Source organism: Stegostoma tigrinum, unplaced genomic scaffold, assembly GCF_030684315.1.
Source record: "Stegostoma tigrinum isolate sSteTig4 unplaced genomic scaffold, sSteTig4.hap1 scaffold_422, whole genome shotgun sequence".
Classification (NCBI taxonomy): Eukaryota; Metazoa; Chordata; class Chondrichthyes; order Orectolobiformes; family Stegostomatidae; genus Stegostoma; species Stegostoma tigrinum.
In genome coordinates, this window is record NW_026728350.1 from 54,069 (window position 1) to 71,092 (window position 17,024).

Here is a 17,024-nt window from a genome sequence, read left to right on the forward strand (position 1 = left end):
GAACGGCATCAGACCTGAAACTTTAACCTCGTGTTTTTCCCACAGATGTTACCTCGTCAGCTAACATCTTCATTTTATTGTTCCATGTTTCCATCATGTATAGTTATTTGCTGTTTGTTTCTCCTTGTCATCAGCTCAATTCAATCACAAGTCAGTGTCCAATATGCATGAAACACTATATAGAACATTCAGAATTTAATGAAGTAACAGGGTGTTGATTTTATAAAAAGTAGTTTCTCTCATTTTACATTCTGTGCCCAGAGAGACAAACACAAAAGATGCTATGTTCCATAGCAGAAACATAATTATCAACCAGAATGAGGGGGATACTCTTGGCAATAATGAAGTTCCATCAGCAAGGCGACTGTTGTTGACCTGGATGATGTCAGCACTTTGATTTAAACTTCACGCTTTAGAACTTTAGCCCAAGGAGGCAATGCAAAGAAAGAAAGGCTTGTATTTATGCAGCAATTTTCACGACCATTGTGCATATTTTGAAGTGTTTTACAGTTAGTGAAGAACTTGAAGTTTATTTACTGTAGGACCTCCAGCTACCAATTTGCACACAGCAAACTCCCACAAATAACATGACCATGATCAGTCAGTCATGTTTGTGATGTTGATTCAGTATCAAATGTTGGCTGGACATCAGAGATAACTCCCCAGCTCTCAGAATCACAGAAAAGGATGCCATTTGGCCCATCCGTTATGTCTGTGCTGGCTCCCTGCAAGAAAACTGAATTAATCTCATCTTCCTGATATTTCTCCCTAGGTCTACAAGTTTCCTCTCTTTAGACTGTTATCCAACATGCCTTTGAAAATCAGCATTCAATCTACTTCCATCACATTCTCAGGAGTTTGTACCAGAGCCTAACCTGCTTGCTGTGCATTTGATGATTTTCTTCGGGCTATTTTTGATGGTTTTGCAAATTATCTTAGTTCAGTGACCTCTTATTCCTGACCCTTCTGCAAATGTAAACATTTCTTCCGATCTACTTTGTCTGGATGCCTTATGATTGTACAGAGCTCCATCATATCCCTTCTTTTCCAAACAGTACAGTCTAGATTTTTCAATCTATCCCTGGAACAATTATCATGAGTCTTTTCTGCACCTTTTCTAATACATTCAAATCCTTCTCAAAGTGTAGTCCACAAACTTGGACACAGCTGAGACCAAACCAAATGTTTTATACAGGTTTATCACAGCTCCTTCTCTTTTCTACTTCATCACCCTGGTTATAAAACACAGGATGCAATATATTTTATTAACAACTTTCTCAACCTGTTTTGCCACCTTCAATTACTTATGCACATAGACAACAAGGTTCCTCAGCACCTGCAATCCTTTTAGAACTGTACTCTCTATTTTGCCACACCTCATTCTTCTTAAATGAATAATTTCACTATTCTCTGCATTATATTTCATCCACCACTTCTCCACCTATTCCCATCCTCTATCACTATCCTCATCTCAAAATACTTCCAAGTTGATTGCTATATGCAAACTTTGAATTCGTGCTCTGGATACCTAAGGCCAGATCACTTGTATATATCAGGAAAAGGAGGGGTTCTTCCACCAATCTTGGGAATGTGTACCATCCATCTATCTGAAGAGCAAACATCTACCCTTACCATTATCTTCTTTCAGCTAACTTCACAACCCAGCAACTGCTATGTCTTTCTTTCCATGGGTTCTAACTTCACTCTCAAATCGACCAGCAATGTTACCTCATGAATAAAACTCACTCAAATTTGACTTTAACAAATCCACATTGTCTTTCCTAAATTAATCCGCATCTGCCAAGTTACTGGTGATTTTGTCTCAAGTTATCATTTTTGAACAACAAAAATGGAATTCATTGCAGCAACCAAACCGGGAAGCCAACAGGCAAAGCCTCAAAAGTTTTATGGGGGCCCGTAAAATATTTTGTAAAAATGTCTAGCCTGCAGTCTCATCAAATTGAAGCACAAGTACTTTGTGATCCAAATCCATCTCTCCTCAATAATCCATGATGTTGTGGGAGGTAGATAGACAGGATAGAGGATTGGCTAAATAACAGATGACAAAGTTAGGTTAAATGGGGTATTTTCAATTTAGCAAATTGTAACTAGTCAAATACCACAAAGATCATTTGCAATTTATGTTAATGATTTAGATAAGGGTCTGACTGTATTGTAGTCAAATTAGCTAATGATACAGAGATGACTGCAAGTTGTGAGGATACAGACTCTACAAAGGGGCACAGGTAGGTTAAGTGACTTAGGCAAACATTTAATAATGTGGAAAAGTGTAAGGCTATCCTCTTTAGAAGGAATAGAAAAGCAGAATGTTATTTAACTGGAGACAGGCTGCAGAATGCTGAAGTACAGGAAGATCTGGGTATCCTTCTAAATTATTCACCAAAGGTTAGCATGCAGATACGGCAAATGGAAAGGTGACCTTGCCTGCAAGAGGAATGGAGTACAAAGTTGCTAAACTTTGGTAGGGATTTGAATAGACTATAATGACACTTCTGGTCCCCTTGCACAAGAAGGGATATACATGTATTGTAAGCAGGTCAGAGAAGAATCACAAGGCTGATTCCTGGGATGAAGGGGTGTCCAATGAGGAAAGGTTAAGCAGGCTGAGCCTATCCTCGTTCAAGTTTAAAAAAATGAGAGGTTATCTTACTGAAATGTAAGATTCCGAGAGGATGTGGCACAGTAGATGCTCAGAGGATGTTTCCTCTCATGCAGGAGAGACATGTTCCTGTGAAAATGAGGAAAAGAAAAGGCAAGATTAGGGAACCATGGATGACAGGTGAAATTGTGAGACTAGCTAAGAGAAAAAAGGAAGCATACATGAGGTCTAGGTGACTGAAGACAGACGAAGCTTTGCAGGAATATTGGGAACGTAGTGCGAATCTGAAACGAGGGATTAAGAGGGCTAAGAGAGGACATGAGATATTGCTGGCAAACATGATTAAGGAAAATCCCAAAGCCTTTTATTCATATATAAAGAGCAAGAGGGTAACTAGAGAAAGGATTGGCCCAGTTAAGGACAAAGAAGGAGAGTTATGTGCTGATTCAGAGAAAATGGGTGACATTCTTAATGAGTACTTTGCATCGGTATTCACCAAGGAGAGGGACATGGCAGATGTTGAGGTTAGGGATAGATGTTTGCTTACTCTAGGTCAAGTTGACATAAGGAAGGAGGAAGTGTTGGGTATCCTAAAAGACATTAAGGTGGACAAGTCCCCAGGTCCGGAAGGGATCTATTCCAGGTTGCTGAGGGAAGCGAGGGAGGAAATAGCCGGGGCCTTAACAGATATCTTTGCAGCATCCTTAGACATGGGTGAGGTCCCAGAGGACTGGAGACTTGCTAATGTTGTCCCCTTGTTTAAGAAGGGCAGCAAGGATAATCCAGGTAATTATCGACCAGTGAGCCTGACGTCAGTGGTAGGGAAGCTACTGGAGAAAATACTGAGGGATAGGATCTATTCCCATTTGGAAGAAAATGGGCTTATCAGTGATAGGCAACATGGTTTTGTGCAGGGAAAGTCATGTCTGACCAACTGAATAGAATTCTTTGAGGATGTGACAAAGTTGATTGATGAGGGAAAGGCTGTAAATGTCATATACATGGACTTCAGTAAGGCATTTGATAAGGTCCCCCATGGCAGGCTGATAGAGAAACTGAAGTCACGTGGGGTCCAGGGTGTGCTAACTAGATGGATAAAAAACTGGCTAGGCAACAGGAGACAGATGGTAGTAGTAGAAGGGAGTTTCTCAAATTGGAGACCTGTGACCAGTGGTGTTCCACAGGGATCTGTGCTGGGACCACTGTTGTTTGTGATATATGTAAATGATCTGGAGGAAGGTGTAGGTGGTCTGATCAGCAAGTTTGCTGATGACACTAAGATTGGTGGAGTAGCAGATAGTGAAGAGGACTGTCAGAGATTACAGCAGAATACAGATAGACTGGAGAGTTGGGCAGATAAATGGTAGATGGAGTTCAATCTGGGCAAATGCGAGGTGATGCATTTTGGAAGATCAAATTCAAGGGCGAACTATACAGTAAATGGAAAAGTCCTAGGGAAAACTGATGAACAGAGAGATCTGGGTGTTCGGGTCCATTGTTCCCTGAAGGTGACAACGCAGGTCAATAGGGTGGTCAAAAAGGCATATGGCATGCTTTCCTTCATTGGGCGGGGTATTGAGTACAAGATTTGGCAGGTCATGTTGCAGTTGTATAGGACTTTGGTTTGGCCACATTTAGAGTACTGCGTACAGTTCTGGTCGCCACATTACCAAAAGGATGTGGATGCTTTGGAGAGGGTACAGAGGAGGTTCACCAGGATGTTGCCTGGTATGGAGGGTGCTAGCTATGAAGACAGGTTGAGTAGATTAGGATTATTTTCTTTAGAAAGACGGAGATTGAGGGGGGACCTGATTGAGGTCTACAAAATCATGAGGGGTATAGACAGGGTGGATAGCAAAAAGCTTTTTCCCCAGAGTGGGGGACTCAATTATTAGGGGTCATGAGTTCAAAGTGAGGGGAGGAAAGCTTAAGGGAGATATGCGTGGAAAGTTCTTTACACAGAGGGTGGTGGGCGCCTGGAACGCATTGCCAGCGAGGTGGTAGACGCAGACACGTTAGCGTCTTTTAAGATATATTTGCACAGGTACATGGATGGGCAGGGAGCAAATGGACACACAGACCGTTAGAAAATAGATGACAGGTTAGACAGAGGATCTTGATCGGTGCAGGCTAGGAGGGCCGAAGGGCCTGTTCCGGTGCTGTAGGTTTCTTTGTTCTTTGTTCATGGGGCAGTCTAGAACGGGGGGGACAATTTTAAAAACAAAAAATCACCCATCTGTGCCTGAAGTAATGAGAAATTTATTCTCTCAGAGTTATTAGTCTTCAAAATTCTTTTCTCAAGAAATTAATGGAGTCTGGGTTAGTGAACATGTTGAAGTCTGAATTGGACAGATTTTTAATGAAGGAGCTTAGGGTTATGAGGCAGCTGGCACAAAAGTGGAATTAAGGCCACGATCTGATTAGTGACAATATTACTGAATGGCCCTACTGCTCCCCTTTATGATCTTATTAGATTATTTACTGGATAGTGAATGAAGAATTTCTGCTAAAAAGCACTGCTAATTTTTTCTCCCTGCTGTAACTTAACGCATCTTGTTCTAATTCTGCAAGAATTCACTGTTGCTAATGTATTTTTATTTTAAGGCACTTTATCCATATCTTATCTTTGCTGAGTACAATGGAACCTGACTTCCTGAATTTGCTGTATCAGTACATTGGCCAAAAGGCCCATAGGTATCCAAACACTTCCCAAATTCTCTAGGGAGGACAATTTCTGGATGTGGAACTGGGAAAAACTATTCAAGTTCACAGCACTGAAGGAAGGCAACCTAGCTGTAGCAATTATTTATACAACGAATGCAAAACTAGTTCCAATCCCTACACTATACCCACCTCTTTTCTGCTTCAAACATTGATCAATTTTCTCTTAAAAGATGTAATATCTCTGCCTTAATCACACATGCTCCACCAAGCCTTGGCGTTTAGGAATTTCTCCTATACTGTACAACAGGAAACAACACAGATTTATTCTATTTACAGCTTTATGCTTCAAGAACTTTCTCCCATTTTTAGCAACATAATCCGTTCAACATGAATAGCAGTTAATCATTGAAGTTTATATGAACTAATTTTCAGAAGTTACAAAGATACACTTCATTAAAATTTCTTATTCTAGTTGAGAAGGTGCAAGTACTTTCTATGTTCACAGTGCCTTGCAACTTTTATCACTGAGGCATCAAGCGGGAATTCAATGGTTTGCACTGGAAACCATTATAAAAGTGGCAGATTCAGACTAGTACTTTGAAAACTCTAGATTGACAAAAGATCATTGATGCTAAAATAAAATTGACCGAACTGAAGAAGGGCCAAAGACCTGAAATGTTAACTGTGCTTTCTCTCCATAGATGCTGTTAGATCTGCTAAGTTTCTCCAGCAATTCCCGTTTCTATTTCATGTCAGTGATGCTATATTGAATGCCTGAATGCAAGGGGGCTCAATTCCAAGATTAAGGTACCAGATTGAAAATCTACTGGGAGGAAGAAGCGACGTGCATGGTTGAAATTCTGTACATATTCTGGATTAATCCAAAATGCGCCCAGTTGCAACCACAGCAACTTCACAGATAACCAGAATTATTTCACGAGTCACTCCATCTACAGAACTATGGCCAGTCTTATGTTGCTCCAGTATAGGTCAACCATTATTTCTAGAACATTGTTCCAACTAGTAACTAAGTATATACAAGGTTTATTCGGCAGCCTATTCGAGTTCACAATGTCCATCTGCAGCAAGGCTGAAATTTTCAAGGGACAAATAAATGTGTAGTCCAAATTCTGAACACACTTCAGGACCCATCAGCTTTTGCAGCTAACCCAGTCATGAATCTGGATCACAATTTACAGTACTGACATACCATCCACATTCAAAAGTCACAGATCAGCTTAGCAAATTAGGTAAAAGTAATAAAATGTACGTGTTCCAAATTACAGCTATTAAAATTGGGCAACATAATTGCTAGGAAGTACTTACTCTTTCGCGAAGCTTTTCCTTAAGAATTAAGCTTAGAACGGAATATGGGAATCGAAACCAGACAGGTGGACCAACAATGAATACTTTTTTCAAACGAGCTGGAAAAGCTCCCTGAAAACAGAAAGGCAATTATATCAGAATTCAGCACTGGCACAAAAATAACTTACTGCCCGTGTGAATGATTTAAAAGAATGTTGCTTCTAAAGATGAGATAATAAACCTTGACAGAACTGGGACTACATTACCTTTCTCGGGGGGAGGGGCGTGTTTATTTAACTAGTAGAAAGAACAGAATACTTGACAAAATCCCACCTGCACAACTCCAATATAATTTCTGCTACCAGATTCAAAACAAGAGGGAGGAAAGGAGAAAGGAGAGCAAGTGAACAATTAGAAAGGAAGAAAACTTTTTTAAAAAATCGGTGGTAGGTAAAACTTGGTTAAATAAAAAAAACTTCCCAATGAAAGGAACTTCTAACATCTCAAATAGACAGCTGTCATTTTTAGCCAGCACTGACATTTTGGTTTAGGGAGTGAAAGCCAATTGCAAAGATGGCATTGGTAGAATGGCCTAACATTGTAACCTCCATAAACAAGCCATTAATATCAGACAAACTATACTGGTTATCTGCAACTGAAACACACATTAATAAACCTGTATAGTCAAGTGACTGTTAAAGTTTTTGAGTAGATTTGTAGCTCGGGTTGTGGGTGTTAAGGTTGGTTATCTTGCCGAGCTGGTTTGTTGTTCTGCAGACGTTTTGTTACCGTACTTGGTAAGATCTCAGTGGAGCCTCTGATGAAGCCTGGAGTACTCCATGAAGCATGCTGTTAATAAACACATTGAACTCAACCCCATACACGTTCCACCACAGACGAAACCTGGAAGTGAGGCAATCCATCGCAACGGACCCTGGAGTTTAAAAGCAAGGCGGGAAAACACACCGACACTTCATCAGAGGCTGCACTGAGGATGTTACCAAGCACGGTAACAAAACTTCTGCGAAACAACAAACCTGCTCGGTGAGCCAACCAACCTCAACAGCAACATCAAGTGACTGCATTTTCTGTTTCGTTATATAACTTTGAGATAACCCAAGAGATGAGTTCCAGAACTACATGCTTTAATGAATATGTGTTTACGAGTTGTGAGGTTGTCAGAATGGAATAGGAAACAGGACAAGGAATCAAAGTGGATATAGCGCAGAAGGAAGCCAGTAAGCCAACTATGCCCCTGCCGGCTTTCTTTCCAAGTTGCTCAGCTAATTTTAATCCTGTGTTCACTAATGCAATGAAATTAGAACATGTCAAATATTATTCTATCCACAGCTCCCACTCAATACATATTCTTACATTTCACCCTCACCTCCTTCAACTCTATCTTAAACAGAACCTTCACAGCCCCCCAATCCATTAATTCACATCCTCATATTCACCTAGTCGCCAGTTTCTGTATCAGTTCCTTCATTGTCTCTGTCTTTCTCCATCTCCCTGGTAGCTGTATTTTCAATCAGTTTAGCTTACTACTCTGGCAATTCTTCACTGAATGTCTCCATCTCCTTCCTTAAAACCCTCTGGATGTTCAACTCTTCCACTAACCTTTGGTCACCCATTTTAATATCTCTTTGCTTAGCTTAAAGTCCTTCTCTAATAACACAAAATTACACAGCACTGGTGACAGCAATGGAAGCTTTCTTATTCTGACAAGCGTAGGATAAATACAATGAAATACAACATTGCTTCTGAAATTGCATCTGATTGCCCTGCAAGCGAAGACAATAGAAACAGGCAGTTTGACCAAGGAAATCATATCTGGTGAAGTAACTGGACAGTTTAAAGTTAACGCTCTGGATTCATACATTAAATGATAAACTTTTCCACAATTTTAGATAAGTATTTCTGATTTTTTTTGATGAAATTATTAAACACTTCAAGATTTACTTCAGTGCAACTTAGGCAAATTGACTGAGTGGACAAGTGATATAATATGGATAAATGTGAGGTTATTTTGGTAACTAAATCAGGCAAGCAGGTTATTATTTGTATGGCCTACACTGGCAGGGACATCTGGCTTGTTTGTACTCCAGTTGCTAAAAGTAAGCAAGCAAGCAGGTGCAACAGGCACTGAAGGTGGTAAATAGTATGTTGATCTTCATTTGAGAGGATTTGAATATAGGAGCAGGGATGTCATGCCACATCTGTGAAGAGGCCTTGGTGAGGCCATACCTGGAATATTGTGCACAGTTTTGGTTTCCTTACCTGAGGATGGATGTTCTGGCTATGGAGGGAGTGCAACAAACTTTTCTCAGACTGATTCCTGGGTTGGCAGCACTGACAAATGTAGACCAGACTGGATGTGTTAGGGCTATATTCAGTGAAGTTTTGAAGAATGAACAAAAAAAACTATAAAATTCTAAAAGGACTAAGCAAGGTAAATGCTGGAAGGATGTTCCTGGTGACTGGGGTGTCCAAAACTAGGGGTTACAGTTTAAAGATACAAGGTAGGTCATTTTGGATTGGGATAAGCGGAAATTTCTTCACCCAGAGAACAGCAAGTCTGTGGAATTATCTGCTCTCGAAAGAAGTTGAAGCCAAAACACTGAATGTTTCCAAGGAGTTAAATATAGTCTTATGGCTAAAGGGGCCAAAGGGTATGATGAGAAAGTAGGAACAGAGTACTGAATGGGATGATCAGGCTTGAAGAGCTGAATGGTATACTCCTGGTGCTATTTTATATGTATGTAATATTTGCTGTTATTAATACCAGATCAATCTATATGTTACCTCTCATTACATATTACATCAAAACTCTGGTCAGCCAGTGGTATTTGTAATTAGTGAAAAACTGCATAACTTCTTCTGAAATAAGTGCAATGACTCCCTCTAAATGAATGATAGTGAGATAATCAGATCTTAAAAATAAATAGGAAGCCATGGAATGTCGGTCACTTCAGTCACCAAATTGAAACGACCAAATTTTCTCGCTATGTTTGGAAATTATTCCCTTGCATACAACATGTTTATTTATGACATACCAGTACTTACAATATTTTCAGTTTATATTTTATAGCCTCTAATGAAATGTATTTTCTTGGCTAAACGTCCCAGAACTGTCTACTTAATGCCATTGTGTGCACCTATACCCTAGGGACTGCAGCAGGGCAAAGAGACAGTTCACCAGCACCTTCTGCAAGGAAATTAGGAAAGAACAATGCCCCAGCAACACCTACGTCCCATGAATGGATAACTTAGAACAACCTCTATTTATATAGAGCCTTTTACATGGTGAAGTGTTTTGGAAATTTTTACAAGAGGGCTTTCATACAAAATTTGATGCTGAACTACGTAAGGAGATTTTTGTTTAGGTGGCCAAAGTTAAACAAGTAGATTTTAAAAGATGAGAGAGAGTTGATGATGTAGAGGATTTCAGGTAAGAAATTCCAGTTTAGGGCCTTAGCAGCAGATTTGCATACACTAGATTCAATTTCAAACAAGCTTGGCTGTTAGCAGTCAGTCATTGCCAAATTGCACACTGTTCATGGCACTGCTTCTCCCAGAGTCCACTAATGATAGAATGACCAAAACCAACAATGTGCATGAAGGTAGAAATGGAGAAATACTGAGGTGCCTACAGCAGAAGAAGCATAGAAGTGGAGGGAAAGATTCATACATTTTCAGGTAGAATGAAGAGAGGACATTAACATGATTATGCAAAATAATACAAGGATATTTGTGTGTAACAGCTTAAACAAAAAGACATTTTAAACAGAATTCATCTATTTGTAAACTCAGCTTTCTAAAAAGAAAGTCTACAGTCACCACAGGGGCGCTGTGTTAACTGATTATACAATCAAGTTGTACACAGGCCTGAGCACGAGTACAACTGAAAAAGATATTTTGTCATAATCACAGAATCCCTGTGGTGCAGAAACAGGTCATTTGGCCCAACAAGTCCACACTACTCCTCTGAAGAGCATTTCACCCAGACCCATTCCCCTACCCCTGCATTTTCTCCATGTCTAACCCCACCTAACCTTAACACTCCACACAGACAGTTGCCCGAGGGTGGAACTGAACCCGGGTCCCTGATGTTGTGAGGCAGCAGTGCTAACCACTGAGCCATCGTGCCGCCCATTTCATCTTGTATTCATCAGGACAATTGTCAAGAAATACCAAATGGAAATTTATACTGTATGAGAAGACAGTGTTGATTTATTGGCAAGTGGAGTGTGATTGCGACAAGCAGTGCCATGGACAACGTACCAGTTAGGCCATGACTGGCAGTTAACTGCCAAGCATGTTTGAATTTAAATCAGGCAGATTGACTGTGATTGATCAAGAAACTGAATTGAAGAATAAACTGCAGAGAATAGCTGTCAACTGTTTTGTGGATTTGAACAGGTACAGGGCATGTACACATTTTCTCTTGGTGGACAGAACAGGGCTCTGTGTATTAATACATGTGGCTCCTACACGCAAATCTGCTATATCGAGAGTCTGAGCAACAACCCTAAACTGGTAGTCAGCATAATTCTTAGCACACTCAGGGCTATTTAGCAAATACTGTCCAATCATGGAGTCACATCTAATGTTGGACACATTGCTTGGGTGCTGCAAGCATGGGTTGGCTAGGTAAGGTCCGTACCTTTCCTGTTGCATACAACCTGTCAGTCAGTTGACTAGATGTGTGACCTACATACGTAGTATTACACCAGTACTGAAATTCATATATTATTAATTTGTGCAAAAGATAGAAGATCTCTTTGAACCAGTGATATTATATTTCTAAGATCTCAAAAATAGATAAATCTCGATTATAGAAAATTAGAAACTAGAGGCAAGGGAATGCCATTTGGCCCTGCTATATTATTCAATATGGTTGTGGCTGCTATCAGATAATGCTAACCTCAATTTCTGGAAGACCATCACTGAGATGTCAGCAGTCTAGAAAAATTCTTCAATGTTGCAATTTTGATCACTGGAGCATTTTCTCCCTCCTGATTAACAATGGCATAGGAGGTTATGAAGTTAACATGGCTAAAAGGGGGTGGTTATACTAAAATGGCGAAACTGGCTTAATGGCTGAATGGCACGATCCAGTTCTTGTGTTCTCTTGCCCAATATTCTTTGACATGTATACACCAACATTCTGAAGTCAAGGAAGTAACTTTCCTACAGAACCAAGCCTGATTAACTTCTAATGGAAAGCTTGGTGCTATGCCAGTAACTGAAATAACAAATACAGATCAAAGGTAGGAACAAGGGAAAGAAGACAGTAGCAGCTAGGTTCATGAAAGCAAAAAGGAGAAAATAATTAAGTCCTATTAAGTCATCAAATAATTCCCTTCCATAAGTCTGAAATACTTTTGGTCAGTACTACAATGGGGTCACCCTTCAAATACACGGCAAACTGCGATATTTGCAAAGGAAAAACCCGGCTGTGCTTGAGCCGGTCCCCTCCCAACAAACCTGTTGCTTTTCTACCAATGCGTGGATGATCAAGAGTATCTATGTCAATGATGTTTAGTGACCTACCTTCAAAAGGTGAAGAATTTTCTTGCTCAGGTCATACTCAAAGTTGGTGTATGCAGAACCAGCCATATCATAAATGAACACCAGCCCGTTTCTTTGAGTTTCAAAACTAAGGAAACAAAAAAATGGCCACTAAGGTTAGGATCCTGTTTTAAAAACTGATCAGAACATTCAGTATGACAACACTGCAGGGCAGGCATTTGTTATTGCCACAAGATCAGATCAAAAATTAAAGGAACTACTGGGAGAAAACACAAATTGTTACGTTTTAAATTTGTTTTGACAGCAAAGGAGTAGAACAGAATCGAAATTTATTGCCACATGTAATTTCATGCGAAAAGTTTTAAAAGTCGCCCCACCATGACACCTATAGCAAGAACAGAAATCATACATTATAATAATCAAAAAAAATTAAAACAATGTCCACCACAGTTCAGTTTACAGTCCCTGGGCTTGGGGAAAGCCGATTAAGGAATGATGCAATACTCTAAAGACGCTGCCTGAAGATATCTTTGTCACATTCACAGATGACAGAATTGACTGAGTCAAACTATTTACACACTGAAAATGGTCACAAAAGTTGTCAGATCTGACGTGTACATATTCTCATTTACCAGATATAAAAATCACACTTAATATTTATTTTGGGCACACATGTTCAAAAAAATCATCCAACAATGCTATGATTCAAAATCTCAAATGAAACAGTACTTTTCAAGTGTGTAAACTTAATCTGTGATTTGAAAATAAAATCTGAGATGTGCAACTTAACTGTTTTGTTCTTTGGAACTGGACTGTGTTGAAGTAGTGACCCAATCTCATTTGCCACTCTACACAAAAGGCTTTAACTTACTTCCATAATCTTGCTGAAAGGATATTAAATCTCAAATATTTTAAAATCCTTTTTTCTTAATTCCTTAACTGTGTATTTTTACCCTAATGCAGAACAGTTTGTTTTATGCTTCAAAATCTTCAACACTTTCATTAATATTTACCATAAAATAATGATGTGGAAAATTGCCAATATCAAGTGAGCTGTACCTCGTTTGAGTTACTGTCTTCAGAAAAGACATAACAAATGGGAAATCCAAAAGGAATTAAAAGGTATTTTCGCACAAAGAAACGGTTTAAAGAGCAGATGGGATCTTCACACTTTCAAATTCACACATAGCAAGTTCAGGTTGAGCACAAAAACAGAACCAGAAAAGGTTCTGCACTCCATCTGGTCACTTCTAAAAATTAATAACCTTGCTATGGCTCAGAAAACTGTGACCATTTCCCACATTAACCCACCATACGACCCAAAAGTGTGATCTTAAAATGCTTTTTGAGCAGCAGCTTGCTTCTAAAGAATTCACAAACTAGAGCCCATTCCTGATGCTTAGGGTTAGCTGTGTCTTCTTCAGAGATTAAGACAGTATGCAGTTGTAAGACACCAAAATCTAGATCTGATCACCAAGGTACTTCACTATTGCACTTCAAGCTCCCATTAATACATACAGGGCAATGCCATTTCCAATGTGTTAAAAAAAACTATCCTGTGAAAAGGAGTTACACATATCACTAAACTGAGATACCAACAGTAGATTCCCAACACACAATCTCTCAAACACACTATCTACCACAACTACCTCTTCATCTTAACCCTTCACAATTAAATTTGTACACTTCTCTTTAAAGATTGTTGGACTTTAAATCGATTTCAGTCATAGCACGGATCAATTTATTGAAACCCTAAAGAATTTTGAATACATTTTCCTTTATCTACACTAACCAATTCCTGCCAAAAGACATTAGTGTATAAAAGACAACAAAGTGTGGAGCTGGATGAACACAGCAGGCCAAGCAGCATCTCAGGAGCACAAAAGCTGACGTTTCAGGCCTAGACCCCTCATCAGAAATTCTAGACTGTCAAATTAATATTCAATAAAGATTGCACACAGCCAACTCAACTGAAAACAGGGAAAGCTCAAATTCAGAAAAATAACTAAGCATTTCAGATTGCAGTATGCACACCAAAATGTTCCATAATTCCATCCATCTTCCCATAAATCTGATCTAGTACATGATGAGAGTTCCACATCTGAAATTCTGTAAGAAGGAACTAAGTCCTTGTGAGAGAAATACATCGCTAGAAAATACAGCAAACAAAACGTGCTGTTATTACACAGTACTGAAATGGACTAATACAGAATGTTGAGGTATAGGTCTTATGCTCCCTCTTGTGCTCTTGGTAGGAACGTGACATTACAGTTTTATAACTCCTGTGATGATGTTCTGGTCTGAAAAGCATCACCAATCATATCACGATTTTTCAACGTGAACGAAGCTTTGTCACAGAATACACCAACAATTAATCCACTAATCAGTTTGGTTTCAGTAACATCACTGATTCAAAAACAATATTTTTAAAAATCAGCTTTGCACTCCCCTAAGGAGGTTTGTTATTATATTGCTAAAAATGCTCAGAAATCTAACCTGCAGTGAACAATTTTTCTAAGTTTGATAAAGCAAGTTAGATCCAAATAAGTAAAATATTTATAGAGATACGACCCTCCATAAACTGAAAACAGAATAGCCATTACTCCAGAAGAAATCAAGGGACTATGTTGAGAAGATAGGTATTGCTTCTGGAGAAATCCAAAATAAATAAATTATAAATTAAGGTGGCACGTGTTTACCAGATGTAATAAAACTTGCACATTGTTCTTTACAACTCTAACAAAGAAAGTGATTTATTAAAAGACTAGTTGTTTGTAATTACGTGATTTTCCAGATGGATCTGAGCACAGATCAGCTTTGTTTTGACAAATAAGGCATCAAATATATCAACATGAAAGACAAATGACATGTGTAAGAGTCTAGAATCCAAACCAAGTAAGTATTGCTGATTAAGAACACAGTAACATATAAACTGCAAACATTATTGGACTCTCTGCAGTACTATGGACATATATTAATATGCAAAATACTGAAATAGCTGTTACTGCTTTTTTTTAAGCTTCTGATTAATAGCACTAGGAGAATTTGGATAGGAAAGTTGCATAACGAGTTTTTCAAATAGTGGAACACAATACCCATGATTTGTCACCTCTTCATCCACGAGAGCACAAAAATGCAATTGTTTCCTTCAGGAGAGAATATTCATTTATATGGTGTTGCTAACTTACTGTAATTCGATTTTTTATGTCAATATCCATAATTTAGCAAGATTTCAAAGTGTATGTTACTCCAGGAATGAATTATCAAAAGTTTTCATCTTGAGCTTTGAAAGAGCAATGAATGACTGTGCTGTCAGACCAGTAAAAATGCTTGTCAAGGAGGAAATAATCCTCTATTGCCCACAGCTCTCTGATAAAGGGTCTAGGCCCGAAACGTCAGCTTTTGTGCTCCAGAGATGCTGCTTGGCCTGCTGTGTTCATCCAGCTCCACACTTTTTTGTCTCGAATTCTCCAGCATCTGCAGTTCCCATTATCTCTTAATGTATAAAATATGACTAAAAGCTGACATTGCATAATAGAAAATGAATTTTAGAAATGTACATAGTTGCTGCTAATTTGTCTATATGTTGTTATCTTTTAAAGGAATTAACACAATGTGTCTTGAATAGTTTGAAGAGTAGAAATCACTTAACCCAGTAGACATCAAAATGTCACAGTTTGAAGGGTTTCATAAACAAAACTCAGCACTTCCCCCATTTGCATATTTTACTGAAAGCTTTCAGGTTGTAAATAATAAAGGAAATCCTTACCTCTCAGTAGCTTGATCAAGTAAGTAGAACAAGGCTTGCAAAACCACATGCTGCATAGTTTTATTAGGTTGATGTAACTTGGCAGTGAAGAGTGCAATGGATGCTCCTGTTGGATCTCGAACATTCTGAGGAAGGGAAAAGAAAACAGAAAAAAAACCAATGAGACTGGACCTATAGTGGATAGATTCACACTGGCTTTGGATTGCATTTGTACCACCAGTACACTTTTACGACTCTTCAGCACATTAGTATAGTGATTAGGAACACTGCCTGTCAAATGAGACACCATGGTTCAGGTCCCTGACAAGTTGTGGCTGTTTTCTTTGAAAAAGGCTGTGTGTAAATAATTGAACAGGATAAAGTAAGGCCCAGAATCAGAGGTCTAACATTCCAGCTTTAACTGAGCAGAGAGAAGACAGTTCTAGTTTAACCGCTGCAGCTGCAGGGGACTGCTAATTGGGATAATACATTAAAAAGAGTGACATAACAGGAAATTGTTATGTTGATTGCTTCTTGGTTTTAAAAACTACTTTTTGGAAGACGGGATTAATTGAGAAACAACAGAAGGAAGTGAAAGTCAGGCCAATATTATAAAGTAATATAAGTAAGCAAAGGCAAAGTAAGGAAAGTAAAATTAGGACAAGGGAAGCAAGGCAATAATGCATTTAAAAAGCATGATTAATTTCTTTAAAAACAAATGGAGTAACTAAGGGACTTAAGAAAAGTTATGGCAGCAAAGCTCATACCATAGATACGCTTCTTCTGTGCTACGTGACAAATGATGGAAGCTTCGGTTGCTCCTGGTGGCAATGTGCACAGAAGTGTGCCCAGCTGTAACTACTGGCTGACTGCATGTCAGGGTTGGAACTGCAGATGAATTCACTGTGAAACATCTGAGATGCTAACATGTCATGGACAGCACATTCAGTGAGTGGTCAAACCACAGATGAAGACATTACTAGCTATCAGGTGCAGTAGGAGGAGATAGGCAGTACAGGAGTCACTGTGTGTTGGAGTGATGATTGTACAGAGGAAAGAGTCTCCAGGCTGTTACGCTGCCTCTCTGGTGTCAGGTTCGGAGATGAACAGCTACAGGGCATTCTAAAGGTGAAAGGAAAACAGAGATTGTGA

General features: G+C 39.1%; 1 protein-coding gene across 3 annotated transcripts in view; it reads right to left on the minus strand.

Annotated features, from left to right (window-relative positions):
- Positions 1 to 16,733, minus strand: part of LOC132208499 (tyrosine-protein phosphatase non-receptor type 9-like) — a 28,311-nt gene extending 11,578 nt beyond the window's left edge. For all 3 annotated transcript variants that reach the window (XR_009444613.1, XM_059644020.1, XM_059644019.1), the window contains exons 1-4: positions 16,640 to 16,733; positions 15,894 to 16,018; positions 12,146 to 12,251; positions 6,611 to 6,721 (exon numbers count right to left, since the gene is read on the minus strand). Coding sequence is in view for 2 of the 3 variants with exons in the window: in XM_059644020.1 (XP_059500003.1) it covers positions 6,611 to 6,721; positions 12,146 to 12,251; positions 15,894 to 16,018; positions 16,640 to 16,642 (345 nt within the window). In the remaining variant the exon portion in view is untranslated. The remainder of the gene's footprint in view (positions 1 to 6,610; positions 6,722 to 12,145; positions 12,252 to 15,893; positions 16,019 to 16,639) is intronic.
- Positions 16,734 to 17,024: the final 291 nt, after the last annotated feature.